At 48.2% G+C, this 15,787-nt stretch overlaps 1 protein-coding gene across 1 annotated transcript in view; it reads left to right on the forward strand.

Moving 5' to 3' along the window:
- The window catches only part of park (E3 ubiquitin-protein ligase parkin), a 28,350-nt gene extending 16,594 nt beyond the window's left edge, over window positions 1–11,756 (forward strand). The window contains exons 7-10 of the mRNA XM_084607538.1: window positions 1,572–1,709; window positions 3,988–4,059; window positions 10,009–10,144; window positions 11,588–11,756. Of these exons, the coding sequence (XP_084463664.1) occupies window positions 1,572–1,709; window positions 3,988–4,059; window positions 10,009–10,144; window positions 11,588–11,697 (456 nt within the window). The 3' untranslated portion in view covers window positions 11,698–11,756. The remainder of the gene's footprint in view (window positions 1–1,571; window positions 1,710–3,987; window positions 4,060–10,008; window positions 10,145–11,587) is intronic.
- Window positions 11,757–15,787: the final 4,031 nt, after the last annotated feature.

The raw sequence follows: 15,787 nt of genomic DNA on the forward strand, positions 1-15,787 counted from the left end.
GTTCAGCACCTGCCAGGCATAAAAAAGAAATGTAGAAAAGAATGTTTTCAGTGTGTGGTACAAAGAAGAAAAATAAAATCAAGTTATTTTTATCTTCGTAACTGTGCCACTATTCAGGTGTGTTACATGTGATTGTTTTTTTTTTCTTTTTTGAAGTCGTCAGTCACCTCCAGCTTCACCTGAACAGGGCATGTGGAACGGGTAACGAGCACGGCAGTGTAGAAGGGTTTTTTGTGTATCAATTTAAGGTAGCCACTTGACACCCATCTTTTGAAACTGAACACCTTACCTTTGCCACACTTGCCTAGCCAGTCTTGCAATATGAAAGCTCACTTTGGTTTTGATACACGAAAGGTGACGCTACATGACTGTATTGATTGGAACGATAGATAGTTCTGCAGCTTATTTATTTTGCTATAAGTGCACCAAACTGCCCACTAAGCTTTTACAACTCGCAGGCCTCCGCATTCTAGCTAGCCCAACAAAACTGTACCATTCGAAGTTTGCATTTATGACTGAAGTTGTTCTAAGCTAAATAACTCTTATTGTATAAACTTTAAATGCATACGTGCACTCATCGGACTGGCATGTGTGCTAAAATAGATGAGAAGAATTTTCTAGCATTAATAACATTTTTTCTTTTTTTTTGTCACCGCACAGACAACCCCTAATAAGTCTGTCGAGCTTGCTAAGAGTGCAGTCCTTTCTGTTACTAAGTTTTGATGATGTCTGCATCATTGTATATGTTCCGAGCTAGCTTGTACTTTTCTTTTGGCTCTAAACCGTAGCCACAGATAGAATTGTAAAAGTGTTAATTTCTGCTCACCGAGTTCTAATAACCCGTCTAGATTTCTAGTGCAAAGTGGGATTGTTGAATAAATGCTAGCACATTACTAGCCCATTTTAAGGCACTTCTCTGCCACCTCAGACACATGCTGGTGTGGACCACAGGGCTCTACCTCCTCAGCCGGTGTCGCTTCCTAGCTCAGTGCTGTCTTCGTGCAATATGTCAAAACTGGAACTTGGTGGTTAAATAGGTCTTCCTCTGTATGGTGAGTCATTGGCCACATTTGTAACTAGAAACAGCCACTCTCACTGTAATGGAAGCTTAGGAAAATACTACAAAACTGCCCCTCCAAGATTCGCTCATAAGTTGCCCATGAAACGGTAAGTGGTTTTGTATTAAGCATGATTGAATATTTGGATGGCAGATATGAGAGGGCACCATGTTGCAGCATATTGCCGTATGGAGCCAAGTGACTCTGCAGAATAAATAAATAAATAAGTAAAGGGGTTCTATTTGGTATGACACAATAAAGCACAAAACTAGGCAAGAGACAGGGCACAGGAGAGAAGTAGAAGTCGTCAGCGCAGTTTTATTTCTTATAGTGGCGATTACACTGCCTTGGAGCTATGGCCTGCACAGCTTTTGCCTGATCAAATATCTTGAGATCTAATCGTGTGCGGTTTGCGCTGCAATGCCTCTCTGTGTAGTAACTGGTGGATTCTTGAGTTGTCTCTGAACTTTGAAAGGTGGAGCCCCAAGGTGTGACTTTTTGCCCCAATTGCAGTACCAGCGGTACCAGCACTTTGCAGCTGAGGAGTGGGTCCTGCAAGCGGGTGGAGTGCTCTGCCCACGACCTGGCTGCGGCCAGGGCCTGCTGCCACCGCCGGACCCGAACTGCCGCCGAGTCACATGTCAGTGTGGGGTGAGCGCCCTTTTCTTCACCATCTGCAGCAATGTCCATCATGTGCCATCTACATCCCAATTTCATCCACTGTGGTACAAAGGGCCGCCAACTGGGCAGCAGCATGGAGAAAAGCCAACAGCTTAATGCTTACATGCACGTTTGTGGAGGTTGTCTACTTCGGCCTTAAGAGCGGCTTCTGGCCTTGCCTATTACGTTAAGTGGATGATGTACGAAACTGGTCTACAATCTGGCAACACTGCTCCCGCAATATCTGCTTGACTGAGCTAGTGTGTAGTCTGCTATGTGCGCACTTTCTTGATTCAGGAGCAGCTGTCATAAATATTGCAAATAGACTGACGTTTGAGTACAGCCCTTGCCTGCATGAATATCCAGTAAGGGTAAAGTATGTTTGGTGCAGACTTGTCTCATTATACCACTCTACTAGCATAATGGTGCTTGCATATTTTTATGTGAGCTTATGTTTCTGACATATACTCCAACTTCATTTAATCAGAATTTCATCCCAGTGGCTTAAGCTACGATAAGCAGCCGCAGATTTGTAAAGCAGCATCGTGCTTGTTTGAACACCTCAGTGCCCAGTGTCAAAAATTTACAACACATCGTTTGCACACTGTAGGCTGGAAACTAAATGGAGCTTGTTTCCTAAGTTTGATGTCACCATGCTCTCAGCAGCCAATGCTTCGATTAGGCTGCCTCGTGGCGAGCCACGTGAAGAAATATGGGGCATAAGCCAATGCCCAGTGATTTCCCATCTCCTACTTTCCGACAACTTTGGAAGAGAAAATAGGGAAACACTCGTTGGGTCCAAAATAGTTTGTTGTCCGTAGGCCTTCAATTTAGTTTGCTGCCTTTGGCTTGGTCTTTCACAAAACTCAGTTTGGGTTTAAGGCGGATGAAATGCTGATTTGTCACTAACTGATGACATTCTGCATTAGCTTAGTGGCACTAACGAAATTTTGGTAGAGTATTGCCTTTAAATTTTGGTACTTCAGCAAGTACTAGTGCTTAATGAGAGGGGCTTAGCCAAGATTCTCTCTGTGTTTGGCCAGGGAAAGCGAACAAAAAACTGGGAAACATGCATGCGCTGATGGCCACAGGTGCTGCGGGTTATGCGAAGGACGCTCGTCATGATCAGCAGCGTAGCAAGGCCAAGGTGCTGTGGGAAACAAAGGCATCGCGGCAGCAGGATCATGAATGACAGCGCACAGAGGGTGGCCTTCCAGCTTTCAGAACTGCGCTTCCAGCCTAAGTTCATGCTAGGAGGGCCGCTGAGTGCAGCAGGTGTCGCCACCCAGTTGCCAGCCTATTCCAAACATTTATGCCATTTATGTATTCATTTAAGTCTTTCCTAGGTCATGAATTTTATTTTCGCTCTTATCTTAATCCCTGCAGTGGTGGCCCAGTGTTTAGAGTACTCATCTGCTGAGCTGGGAGACCTCATTTTGGTCCTGGCTCTGCGGCCATGTTTTGATAAACAAGGTGGAATATCAGGCACCCGTCTGCTGTGTGATGTCACTGCAAATAACTCTCGGTAGTCGAAATTATCCGATGCTCTCTGCTGCGGCATCACTCGTAGCCTGAGTCTTTAAAACATTAAACCCCATAAATGCAAACTAAACCTTCTTTCTTAAATTTTGCTGTTTTAGTATCTATTAATTTTCACTTATTTTTTATATTCAGTGAGAGTGCTTTTGCTCTTTCAGAGGTACTTTGTCATGCTGTTTGTCAGATGTTACCTGCCTGTGGATAATGCCACAACCTTGCAGACCCTTGTCATGTCTCCTGTCGACTACCACCAGCCAGTCTTGCTATTGAATTCCCTGATAAGTCACAAGGTTCATGATGCCACAGGGCCACATGACCTTGTTCAGTGCTGATTGGTGTGGCATCATGAGACCGCATGACCACTCTCAGCCATTCATAGAATTTTGTGACGCAGGACGATACTACCTGCGTTTCCTCGAAATGTGGACGCTAATGCAGTTGCATTGTAAACTGTTTCTATTTATATATATTTTTTAATTTCCTGCCTTTTGTCATGCCTTGACATAATCAAATAAATGGAAGAAACAGTGCAGGGTGTGCCGTCATTTGATCCAGTGAAAAGTGTTGAGAAATCAAAAAATGTAATCAGATCGGCTGCATGCTATGTTTTTCAAACCCAGCTAGCTGACGGTGTCAAGTGTGCTGTTAGGAGAGGGTTTGCTGCTGAGGCTGCTCTATGCTGCACTCGTCTCCATGGGTTAAGTTCTGTTGGATTAATTGTTCTTTGCAGTTTGTATTCTGCCGGCAGTGTCTGCAGGGGTACCACCTTGGACCCTGTGATAGCGTCGAGGAGGAGCAAGCCGTGAGTGCTGCCTTATGTTGGTTTGGAAAGGCTGGCATGTTGGGAAAAGAAGTCAGTAATGAAAGCCAAACAAATTTCAAGACCATGTATGCTCACTATATGTAATTATATGCAATCCTTAATGCACACACTGCTTTCAGCATAGGATGGGTAGCACTGTGATGCCACTGTCTCACGGAATCTCAATTCTAACTTATCTTTTTACGAATTTTGAATCCCATATAGAACATGCTTCCGTGCTGTTATGGTGTGGTCAGGTGTGCAGCAAAGATTTATGTTTCTGACTGTACTGTGTCTGCTACCACTTTGAGTGTTCTGACACATCTCCACTCCATCATAGTGGCCTAGTGGCTTTGGTATTCAGGTGCTAATCCTGAGTTCATGCGGATTAAATGCTGGCCACGGCAGCCATATAACAGTGCAGGCAAAATGCAAAGTACTTCATAAAACGCCATCTGCGTGAAGCCTCACAACAGTCAGACTACAAGCATATATTTAATTTAGAACTAAAAAAGAATATGCATCGCCGATCTAGAATCTTCATCAAGCATATCTAACAAATTTCGTTGAAGCTATACAAAACAGGGCCACCAGATTCATTATTCATATGACGTGAGCATATCATATTGTTACGAGGCACGTCGAGATGTTAGGAGGCGATGGTACGTCGTAGCCGCAACAGTTCACCGTCAGGGACACACTCACAGGAGAACCAGACGTAGCTGCAGCGTCGTCTTTCTCCACTAGCCCAGCACTTCGTCATCGTCTCTTTCACTGCGTACCGTAACAATACCCCCCCCCCCCCCCCCGCGGAAGAAGCACAGTCCCGGTGCGTAGACTACACAGGTGAGCGCGAGATATAAGGTTTGAGACGGGCGACATGCACGACTTCTGGATGATGGTTTGCAGGAGAGTGGCGGTTCACAGGGATAATCTCGTACGTCACGTCGGTAAGTTGCCACAAGACCTGGTAAGGGCCCACGTAGCGGGGCAGAAGTTTCTCACACATGCCTACACGTCGAGCAGGGAGCCAGAGGAGTACGAGGGAGCCAGGAGGGTAGTAGGCGTCACGGTGCTGGAGATCGTAACTTTTCGGTGCTTTTGAGAAAGATCGGTGCTTTTGAGAACGCTGGGACGCTCGAAGCCGGTCGGGCGGCATCAGCGCAGGCGATAGCATCAGAAGCGTAACTGCAGGAGGAATCGTCAAGAGGCAGTAAGGTGTCGAAGGGAAGTAGAGGGTCGCGGCCGAAGAGTAGATAAAAGGGAGAGTATCCGGCGGTATCATGCCGTGAGGAGTTATAAACAAATGTTATGAAAGGTAAAGAGATGTCCCAGTCACGGTGATGGTCGCTATGGAGAGGGTCGCTACGGCAATCCATTTGTTTCCTGAAGTGGATGTGGGAAATGGCCCAAGCAGGTTGACACCAACTCGAGAAAAGGGCTCAGTTGGAACTGCGAACGGTTGCAGGGGCCCACTAGGGTGAAGAGACGGGGTCTTCCTGCGCTGGCACAGCTCACAGGCGGCGACGTAGTGACGAACAGAGCGGTAGAGGCCAGGCCAGTAGAATCGCCGTCGAACATTGTCGTATGTGCGGGACACTCCTAGGTGCCCTGCTGTAGGAGCATCATGAAGGTGCGCAAGAACAGCAGAGCGTAAATGGGTCGGGACAACAAGCAAAAGGTCTACACCATCTGGGCGCATATTGCGTCGGTATAATGTGTTATTAAGCAGCACAAACATACTGATGGGCGGATCGGTGCTGTCATTGTGCAGGTGATCAATAATGGGGCGCAGGGAAGGATCACGACTCTGTTCGACGCCGATGTGGAGAAAGTTCGAAATGGACAAAACGCAGTCGTCAGCAGTATTGTCAGGAAGTTCAGGAGGGTCAACGGGGTGGCGGGACAAGCAGTCAGCGTCTTGATGCAGGCGGCCTGACTTGTACACAACAGTAAGCGTGTATTCTTGTAATCGCAAGGCCCAGCGATCTAAGCGGCCAGTAGGGTCCTTAAGTGATGACAACCAACACAATTCATGATGGTCCGCCACTACGCTGAAGGGCCGCCCAAACAAATAAGGGCGGAATGTGGTCAACGCCCAAACAAGTGCAAGGCATTCGCGCTCCATAATGGAATAATTGCGCTCGGACTGAGAAGGCAGCTGGCATAGGCAATCACACGAGAGTGGCCGTGCTGGTACTGGGCAAGGATGGCGCCAATACCATGTCCGCTATCGTCGGTGCGCAGTTCTGTAGGCGCAGACGGGTCGAAGTGCGCCAATACAGGAGGAGCGGTGAGCGCGGAAATGAGCGTTGTAAAGGCTGAGCTTGTTCACGGCTCCACGAGAAATTCACGTTTTTCTGCAAAAGGGAGGTAAGGGGACGTGCTAGGTCAGCGAAGTTCCGAATGAAGCGACGGAAGTAGGAGCAGAGCCTGAGAAAACTTCGCACATCACTTGTATTACGTAGTGTAGGGAACTCGCGGACTGCACGAACTTTATCAGGGTCGGGCTGCACACCATTTTCGTCAACCAAATGTCCCAGGATTTTGATCTGGCGGCGGCCGAAGCTGCATCTTTTGCGTTGAGTTGAAGACCGGCGCGGCAAAAGACTGCCAGTATTGTAGAAAGCCATTCAAGGTGACTTGTGAACGTGGGAGAGAAAACAACAACCTCATCTAAGTAGCATAAGCACGTTGTCCACTTGAAGCCATGGAGAAGCGAGTCCATCATGCACTCGAAGGTCGTAGGAGCATTACAGAGGCCAAATGGCATGACCTTGAATTGGTATAGCCCGTCAGGGGTGACAAATGCGGTTTTCTCCCGATCCCGTTCGTCGACAGCTATTTGCCAGTAGCCGGAACGCATGTCGATTGAGGAAAAATAGCTGGCACCATGCAAGCAGTCGAGGGCGTCGTCAATTCTCGGGAGCGGATAAACGTCTTCTTTAGTGATCTGATTGAGGTGGCAGTAATCTACACAGAATCTCCAAGTTTGATCTTTCTTCTTGACTAAAACGACAGGAGATGCCCAGGGACTGCAGGAAGGCTCAATAATATTATTTGTCAACATCTTGTCGACCTCCTTCTGTATCACGTGGCGCTCAGCAAGAGAGACTCGATAAGGCCTTCTGTGAATAGGGCTGGCATCACCAGTATTGATGCGATAGGTAACGACAGATGTCTGGGCCAGAGGTCGGTCACCAAAATCAAAAATGTCGCTGTACGAAAACAAAAGGTCGGAGAGAGCCTTGCTGAGGTGTCAAATCCGGTGCTATCATGGGAGTAAAAAGGGTCGAACGAGAAGCTGATACGGGGGGGTTCAGACAGAGGCACAGGCTTGAGGGCAGAAACTTCGCAGTCAGCCAACGGAAGCAAGTCAGCGAGTGCAATGCCATGGGGCAAAACTTGGACAGAGCGGCTAAAGTTAAGGACGGGAAGATAGGTTCTGTTATCCGTGACGGTCAGGACAGTGTGAGGGAGTATGACGTTACGGTGGAGAATAACATCGATGATTGGACAAGTGACGTATGTACCATCAGGAATAACAGGAAACGGGGCCAAAGGAACATACATGGCAGCTTCGGGCGGTAGGCGAACAAACTCGACGGAGCAGAGGCGTGTCTTGATATCTGTGCGGTCGGAGCAGAAAGGCAGGTCTAAGCGAAGGAGGCCACTTGAACAATCAATCAGGGCAGAGTGCGCCGTTAAAAAGTCGATGCCGAGGATCACATCGTGAGGGCAGCGGTTGATTACAGTGAAGAGCACAGGGGTAGTTCGACCACAAATGCTCACGCGTGCAGTGCGAAGTCCCACGACGGCAGCGACGCCTCCATCGGCGACACGAACGGCTGATGAAGAGGCGGGTGTGACAACTTTTTTGAGTCGGCGGCGAAACGAAGAGCTGAGGACGGAAATTTGGGCACCAGTGTCAATGAGGGCGGTAACAGGCACACCATCTACACAGATATCTAGAAGATTGCGGCGATGAGCGAGGGTCAGCAGAGGATTTTCGGGCCGGGTCGTCAATGCAGCTTCACCTCCGGGAGCTGCATTGATCAGTTTTCCGGGAGCGGGCCAGAGAAGTGAGGGAACGAGGAATGGTGAGGTAGGGGCGAGCGGGAACGGCGGGTCTGGGGAGACGGCGAGCGGCTGGATATGCGCGGGGATGGCGGGTTAAAGTCACGAAAGGGCGTATCACGGAGAGAGGTTGGGTGTGGTCCGTAGGCGGTGCTGCAATCATGATTGTAGCGAGGTCGAGGTGGCGGAACCCAACGGCTGCGGCAATGGCGAGAAATGTGGCCGGCACGTGAGCAGTTGAAGCAGATGGGTCGGTTGTCCAAGGTCCGCCATTCTTCTGGGTTGCGGTAGCGTCGGGTAGATTCGGGGTATCGCGTCGGGAAGGGCGCAGTCGGAGCCGCAGCAGCTACCACCGGAGAACGGTGGGCTGGACAGATGGCTGTGCGGACGGCTGACCAGAGCTGAGGCTTACGCTCGCATTAAGGCCCACGTTCGCGAATTCTTGGCGAACGACAGCTTGGATCAGTGCTATAGTAGCATCCGCCGGCTGAGGTGTGAATGCGACGGGGGCCATTGCCTCCAGCTCTCTGAGAACGATCCTGGTCAAGTTTGGCTCACGGGACGGCTGCTGCAGTGTTGGCAGATCTTCGCACGAAGACGTAGCAACTGTGTTTGGCAAGCGGTTGAAGCGGGGAGCAATACGACGCTGTTTAGCTTGCTCAAACCGCCGGCATACCTCGAGGACGGAGTCGACCGTCGTACAATCTTTGCAAAATAGAAGGTTAAAAGCCTCGTCAGCAATGTCCTTTAAGATGTGGCCCACCTTGTCACACTCGGGCATGGCACTGTTCACTTTGCGGCATAGAGCTAGTACGTCTTGTATGTACGACAGATATGATTCGGTCGACGACTGTGCTCGCGATGCCAGGTCCTTTTTAGCGCCGAGCTTGCGTCCAATCGGCTTGCCAAAGAGATCCCGAAGCTTCTCTTTGCACATGTCCCAGGATAGATCTTCTTCGTGCGTCTCGAACCAGACGCGCGTCGTACCAGCCAGGTATAAAATGACATTTGCAAGCATCAACGTTGTGTCCCATCGGTTGTGCTTACTGACTCGCTCGTACATAGCGAGCCAGTCTTCGACGTCGATGTCATGAGTGCCGCAAAAGGTTCCCGGATCACGAGGCTGCGCAACGACGACAGTGGGCGCTGGTTGTATCAAGTTGGCGGCCACTACGGAGATCCAGCTTGTGGTATTGGTGTCTTACCCAGCAGCTCCACCAAGATGTTACGAGGCACGTCGAGATGTTAGGAGGCGATGGTACGTCGTAGCCGCAACAGTTCACCGTCAGGGAAACGCTCACAGGAGAACCAGACGTAGCTGCAGCGTCGTCTTTCTCCACTAGCCCAGCACTTCGTCATCGTCTCTTTCAATGCGTACCGTAACAATATCTCAAATCGCAGTCAGCTTTACCTAATCTTCTCACTCGTCGTCACATTGCCAGTTTTGTCTTGTTTCACAAGTTCTTTTATTCACCACTAAAACGAGAACCATACTTCTGGACGCTGCTATCGCTTAGGTCACCCGCTTCAAATTTTGCGCCCACGTGCCCACACAACTCACTTTTTCCTCAAATGGCAGCTGACTGGAACGGCCTTCGCCGCCATATCGCTGCCATAACATGTCCATCAACATTTACAAGTGCTGTAGAGAAATGCATTTTGTGAACTCACCTCTTATGTGACATCCCTGAGCGGGGTTTTTATATATAAAGTAATGTGATGTGCTATGTAATGTATTGCCCCTGGGTGTTTAAAATGCAGAGTGGCATCCCTTATGGCCCTTGTGGTGCTGCAGGATGCTAAAAGAAAGGCGCAGCTCTGAGCGAAGTGAAAGTTATATGCAAGAGGAAATCGTCACTGCTTTGGGTGCAGGCCTCGTCATCCCAGCAGCGGCCAACGTTTGGCGTGGCAGCCCCGGGCGGCAGCACGTGGGATGAGGCGAGCCGGCTGACCGTCCGAGCCACCACCAAGCCATGCCCAAAGTGTCGAACGCCCACCGAGCGCAGTGGTGAGGGAACAACTTGCATTGTGGCTGTAGCAGTTCATTCACTCATTTTCTCGGAGCGAGATGTGCTTGAGGCAGCTCAGACACGGCAGCCTGATTTCCCTGCACACCTAGCCACTTCTCCAGGGCAGAGCATAAAGAAAATGCACAGCTTGCTTATCAATCCACACTGTTTACATTCTTAGTTGCATTCTTATGCCTCATGGCTGATTGTGAGTCTAGCCCTGTTCTAACAAAATCGGCAAGAATCGAAAATGACTTAACATTACATAACATTATGTAACTGTCAGAAGGCGTGGGCAAGATCACATGTTGCTTGTGAATTTCTTCAGTTGTGCAGCATTCCAAAATACAATTCTCAGGTATAACCACTATGTTACTGCCATTCGCAATCCAAGGCCATTTATTTTAGCTAAATATCACAAGGTCTTTGATTCTTGGCTTAATAGTACCTGAGTGGCTTTGTCAGTGGCTAGGAAAAAGCTGAAAGATAACTAATCGTTTCTACTCTGCTTTCACTTCAGTAAGATAAAGAATACTAAGCTAGTTCTGGCTTCCATGTGCCACACATGCAAGTGCTGATAATACCTGCAGCAGATGTCATGCACATACACCCGACAGACTACCGCTGCCGCATTTCTGAAGGCCGGAAAGAAAGATGCCTGGCATTGCATTAGGTGCTCTCACATACAATAGACGATGGACGTGAGCCATGACAGAGCAGCACTTTACTGTGACAGTATAGATTGTGCTTCTGCAGCTGTACGAGTAGCTCACTACTCAGTGACAGCTGTAAAGTACCTACATACAGACTGCTGGGCGGTGATCCACTTTCACAGCCTGTTGTAGGGTAAGACAGTCGGCTGACGGCCTATAAGCGATTGATTACAGAGGTGGAAGTTGTTCATGAACCTATGCCAAGGTCACACGCAGCACAGCATCTGACAGCTAGTAATGAATGCATTCAAGTGTAGCGCCTTATTTACATTCACTGTTAGTGTTTGGCAGCTAGTCATAATATTGGAACTAAAATATGCACTCAAAAGCTGGAGCGGAAACCTAGTGTCAGCGCTTACTCCGGAGAGCTACTGCTCACACCACCCCACATAGAGGGAGCCACTCGGTCAGAAAGCAAGAGGAGCAGCGACACATGAGGAGGAGAGAGGAGGTTACATTGCATTTAGTTCTTTTACGAGGCTCCAGCTGCGCTTGTGAAGTGACGTGCGTGTATTTGAAAACGGCTGCCACCTGTTGCTTGCGCTGGTCTCAGCTTAAACTGCACGTGCGCAGTAGTGGCTAGTGCTGTGTTTACCACCTGTGGAGAGGGGAAGATGTGTGCATGCAGAGAGGGGCCACATGTTGAAAGGCATATCACGCATGTGTGCTTTAACGTCTAATGTCACGAAACGTGATGCAAGCAGTGCTGCTTTTCTTTTCTCTGCACAGGTGGATGCATGCACATGGTGTGCAGCCGGTCACAGTGTGGCTTCCAGTGGTGCTGGCTGTGCCAGGACGAGTGGACGCGGCAGTGCATGGGGGCCCACTGGTTCGGATGAGGTTTTCTACAGCCGTCCAACTGTTTAATTTTTTTAATAAAAGCGCCCGTTGTTCCGTTTGTGCTTTCTTGTAGTACCATCAGCATGAATGCATTCACGTTGTGGCTGCGCACTACAAGTAGCATTACATGTGCTGCCCGAGTTCCGAATGTGCGCGTCACTGGCAGAGTACTTTGCGCCCTTTTGGAGTGATCTTGAGCAGCGGGTGATGAGAGTGGGCGCAGCTACGGTGTACAAAACATACAGGAATAAGCTTGGCCGTCTGCATTCAGTGCACTGAAGACACTATTTTGCTACAATTGAACCTTATATAAGCTTGGGAATGCCAAGAAATTACATGCGTGCATTGACAGTTTCTTACGGCAAGCCCCAAAGACCTGGTGCACAGCCATGCACTGCAGAACAACGATCATAGAATCTTTTGCAGTAAGCTTTAATCGAGTGGGAGGAAACTTTTAACCGTGAGTACCCTGGCAAGAAATTGTTGATTTTATACATAATATAGTACTCTACGTATTTGGGGATTTTAGCAGGATGGGAGAAAAAGTAGAGATCAAATGCATAAAGTAATGGGAAAGCACATCAAGGGTAGGTGGTTGAAGCGAGCAAAAGAAAAATGTTTGTATCAATCAACATTACTGTAGAAGGTATGGTTGTTATGGTTGTAAAACTATAATGCCATCCGAAGTTATTTCAGCCAGTGCCTTTCTTGCAAAAAAGGAATAGCCTTAGATGTTGCAAGACAGAAATGAAGTTATTAAAGGGCACCCTTTTGTGGCATATGTGGTAGAGAAAAATAATTTTGGAAAGTATGGTTACGAGTGCCTTTTGATATAAGAGCACAAGTTGACTGGGGCGATTTCTTTGCTAACGCTTGTTAAATAAGTCTAACAGGAATTACTTGCTTAAGGCTGTTTTAAATAAACCTTACCCTGACACTCGGAACATTGCTATCTCAATCAGCTACACACTTCTGCCCCCCTCTAGCCCCAAGAGCACTACATACTGCCCAGTACACACCAACAAACAGTTCTCAAAGACATTTGCACCATTGGCACTCCTCTTTCTGGCCCCTAACTGCACTCACTGCAGAGCTTTCAGTAGGGCTTGTTCTAACCCCCAATTGTATCCCTTTCCCAACCACTCCTTTTGTTTGGCAAATGAGATCAACATCCCAAAGGAATTTTACCATTTTGGAGGCTTCCCTTCAGGAGCCTGACTGCCCAACAGAGGACGCATGTGAGCTGGGCCAACTGCAGCCCTCCCCCCCTATAAGTTTTATTTGAGTAAAGATGTCTCACTTGCATATGTACTTCAAAGAGGTGGAGATGCTAAGCTTTTCTTTGCACGTCCTCTGTTTAAAACATGCAGTGCATTAGGACACGTGATATATATGTGCTCCGGGATATCTGGGCCCCGAAGTAGTGATGCACGTTCTGTAGCGTCGTCTCTTCTCACACACAAGCTATGTACAGTCAAACCCGGATATATCGAATTTTGGTTATATCGAACTCACGGAATATTCCCTTGAAAATCCCATGTAAAAGTGTAGGAAAGCCGCGTCATATATCGAACTCGATTTCACCGGTCGTTCGATATATCGAACTCCGCACCACGCACTAGAATGTGTGCCTTCCCCAATGACGATCGCATCACCCTCGGCCGTTTGCCGCGTGACGTTTTCAAGCCACGCGCGGAAGGAATGAGAGGGGACAGTTCGGTTAGGGCAGTTTCGCGCCCATTCTCCAAAGACGCGCGCATCCGATCCGCGGTTATCGTTTCCCGCGCGCCAGCACGTGACGTTTGCAAGCCATGTACGCGAATGAACCAGAGAGAACCGGTGGGAACGAGAGGGGACAAAACGCGATAGAGCGAAGCGCAAGGGTGTTGCCATTCTTTTGCCGAACTATCTCTCTCCTTCCTCTTTCCCGGCCTTCGTTTGCAGTAGCACGCGCTATAGGCATGCGCCAAGCCAGCTTAGCCCGTTTTCAGAGAGAACGTCGGACCCTTTCTCCAGCGTGTGTTGCGAACCCTCTGCGCGCGGCGGCTGACGTGGCTATGGCGCCTGCGGAAGTTAAGCGGCATATATATCTTTTCTTTTTTTTTGCGAGAGTTGTTTGTTCTTATTGTTGTGCTGTACGCGCGGCGTAGCGTAAGATATAACGTTAAGAAGCGTTTTTTTTTTTTTTTTTTTTTTTGGCGGGAGTTATTCTTGCATGTATGAATCACCGAAAGCACACGGTCAGCTGCAATCATGACACCGGCTTTTAGTATTTTTCGCCTCAAACAGCATTTGCAGCTACTTTATCACGCTTTCCAATGATTTTGTGGCAGTAGACTACGCCTGCCCCAAGCGCGGCGTGATAAATCGAACCAGGCTTGTGCAATCAAGCCATCACGGGCAGTCTGCCAAATTCGCTCCCCGTCGCAGCAGGAATCAAAAGATAAACACGCCGCGATGTTATCGCTGCGCAGCATCTTGGCACGCTGCCAAGGAATGAGCTGTGGATGAGACGACCGAAACGGAGTGCGACATGCAAGCGATAACGCTGGCGATTTCTGCCGCGGCGACACAGAAACCTTGTTTTGAGCTGTGGCGGTGGCTCATACGGCAGAGGGACGCAGTTCCAACAAATTGGAAATTTTTTGCTCTGTCGCTGCCGCTCGTCGCTGAGATCGCTTCATCGCTTGCATGTGAGCGAGCTGGCCTTACCGCTTTCTTTTTTCCAAATTCTCGAGTGCAAAAGTAGAGGGTGGGTTCATTATGCGAGTGAGTTGATTACGCGACAAATACAGTATCGTTTTTTCGTATCGTAAGTGCCGTCCCAAGCCGATTTCTGTATATCGAATTATCGATATATCGAACTATTTCGCGATCCCCTTCGAGTTCGATATATCCGGGTTCGACTGTATACCATCCCATCCCAGTTGAAAAAAAAAAATTTCTGTTGTCGCAGCAGAATCTCTGTGTGGGTTTTGAGTTAGGCTGTTGTGACATCAGGAATTTCTATAGTAACACCAATATTTGTGTAGTGACAACAGAAGAGTACTATAGACTGCAAATAACTACTACAGAAAAAATCTCCAGTACTCTGGTGACCACTGCAGAAAATTCCGACTTGTGACAGGAATTTTGTCGTCACCGTCAAAACTAAGGATATTTTGTCGTATATTTTATAGTATAAGTCAAGGTCATTCGGGCCCAGGGAGACAAAATCCGAAGTTCTACCCCAAGTAGTTGAGCTTGATATAGCAAGGCCTGAAAGGAATATCTCGGGACAATTTTGTCAGACATAACATCAGTCATGAGTGTGACGCAGCACCAATAGCGATGATCGACAGCAGCGGGAAAGCAGCTGAACTAGTTTAGAGCGTTAACTCTTGTGCGTTCATTTGCAAGCTTCGCGTTATTCCACTCATGCCTTGTGCGTTCCACAGATGGTGTCACATACTCGTGGGCCTTAAAGGGACAGAACACTGGAATTTAGGTTTCGATCTTTTTTTGCCGCAGCGGAAAAATTGATGTCTAAAATGTTCGATTCCAAAGCGGTTTTGTTAGAAACGCTGTCGAAAATTTTTACCGGGAATTTTTCGATCAATGCGTGTGCCCGTTTTTATGTAGTCCGATGCTGGAAACCATGAGCAGCGACCGCGATGACGACTGGTGGTCGACAAAAAAGACGTACCGAAAAGAAATATAACTTTCACTCGCTATACAGTAATCAGACATTTTTTTTTTTTTTTTTGCGTAGAGCAACGTCCTTTTCAGTTTCACACTCAATGCTGCTACGGCACAATGACGCACGACCTCGCCGACGAAAGTTTTAGTGGGTACTGTAATTGCTTCAATCACAAAATTGCAAACACTGTGGTGTCATCTAGTGGCAAAAACTTGAAAGTATACCTCTCGCGGTGCGAAAGCAGGGGTGATTTTTATTTAAGGACGCACTGGAGAGAGCGCAAAATATAAATTTTGGCAAGCACTCCTAGAAAAGAGAACAATGTGCTTACGAAAATCAGCGATATTTTGCTGACATGCAGTCACGTGGGGGGGGGGGGGGGGGGGGGCGGGGGTACACTGAAAGTACTA

Source organism: Amblyomma maculatum, chromosome 6 (genome assembly GCF_055883805.1).
Source record: "Amblyomma maculatum isolate TAMU_Amacu chromosome 6, ASM5588380v1, whole genome shotgun sequence".
Classification (NCBI taxonomy): Eukaryota; Metazoa; Arthropoda; class Arachnida; order Ixodida; family Ixodidae; genus Amblyomma; species Amblyomma maculatum.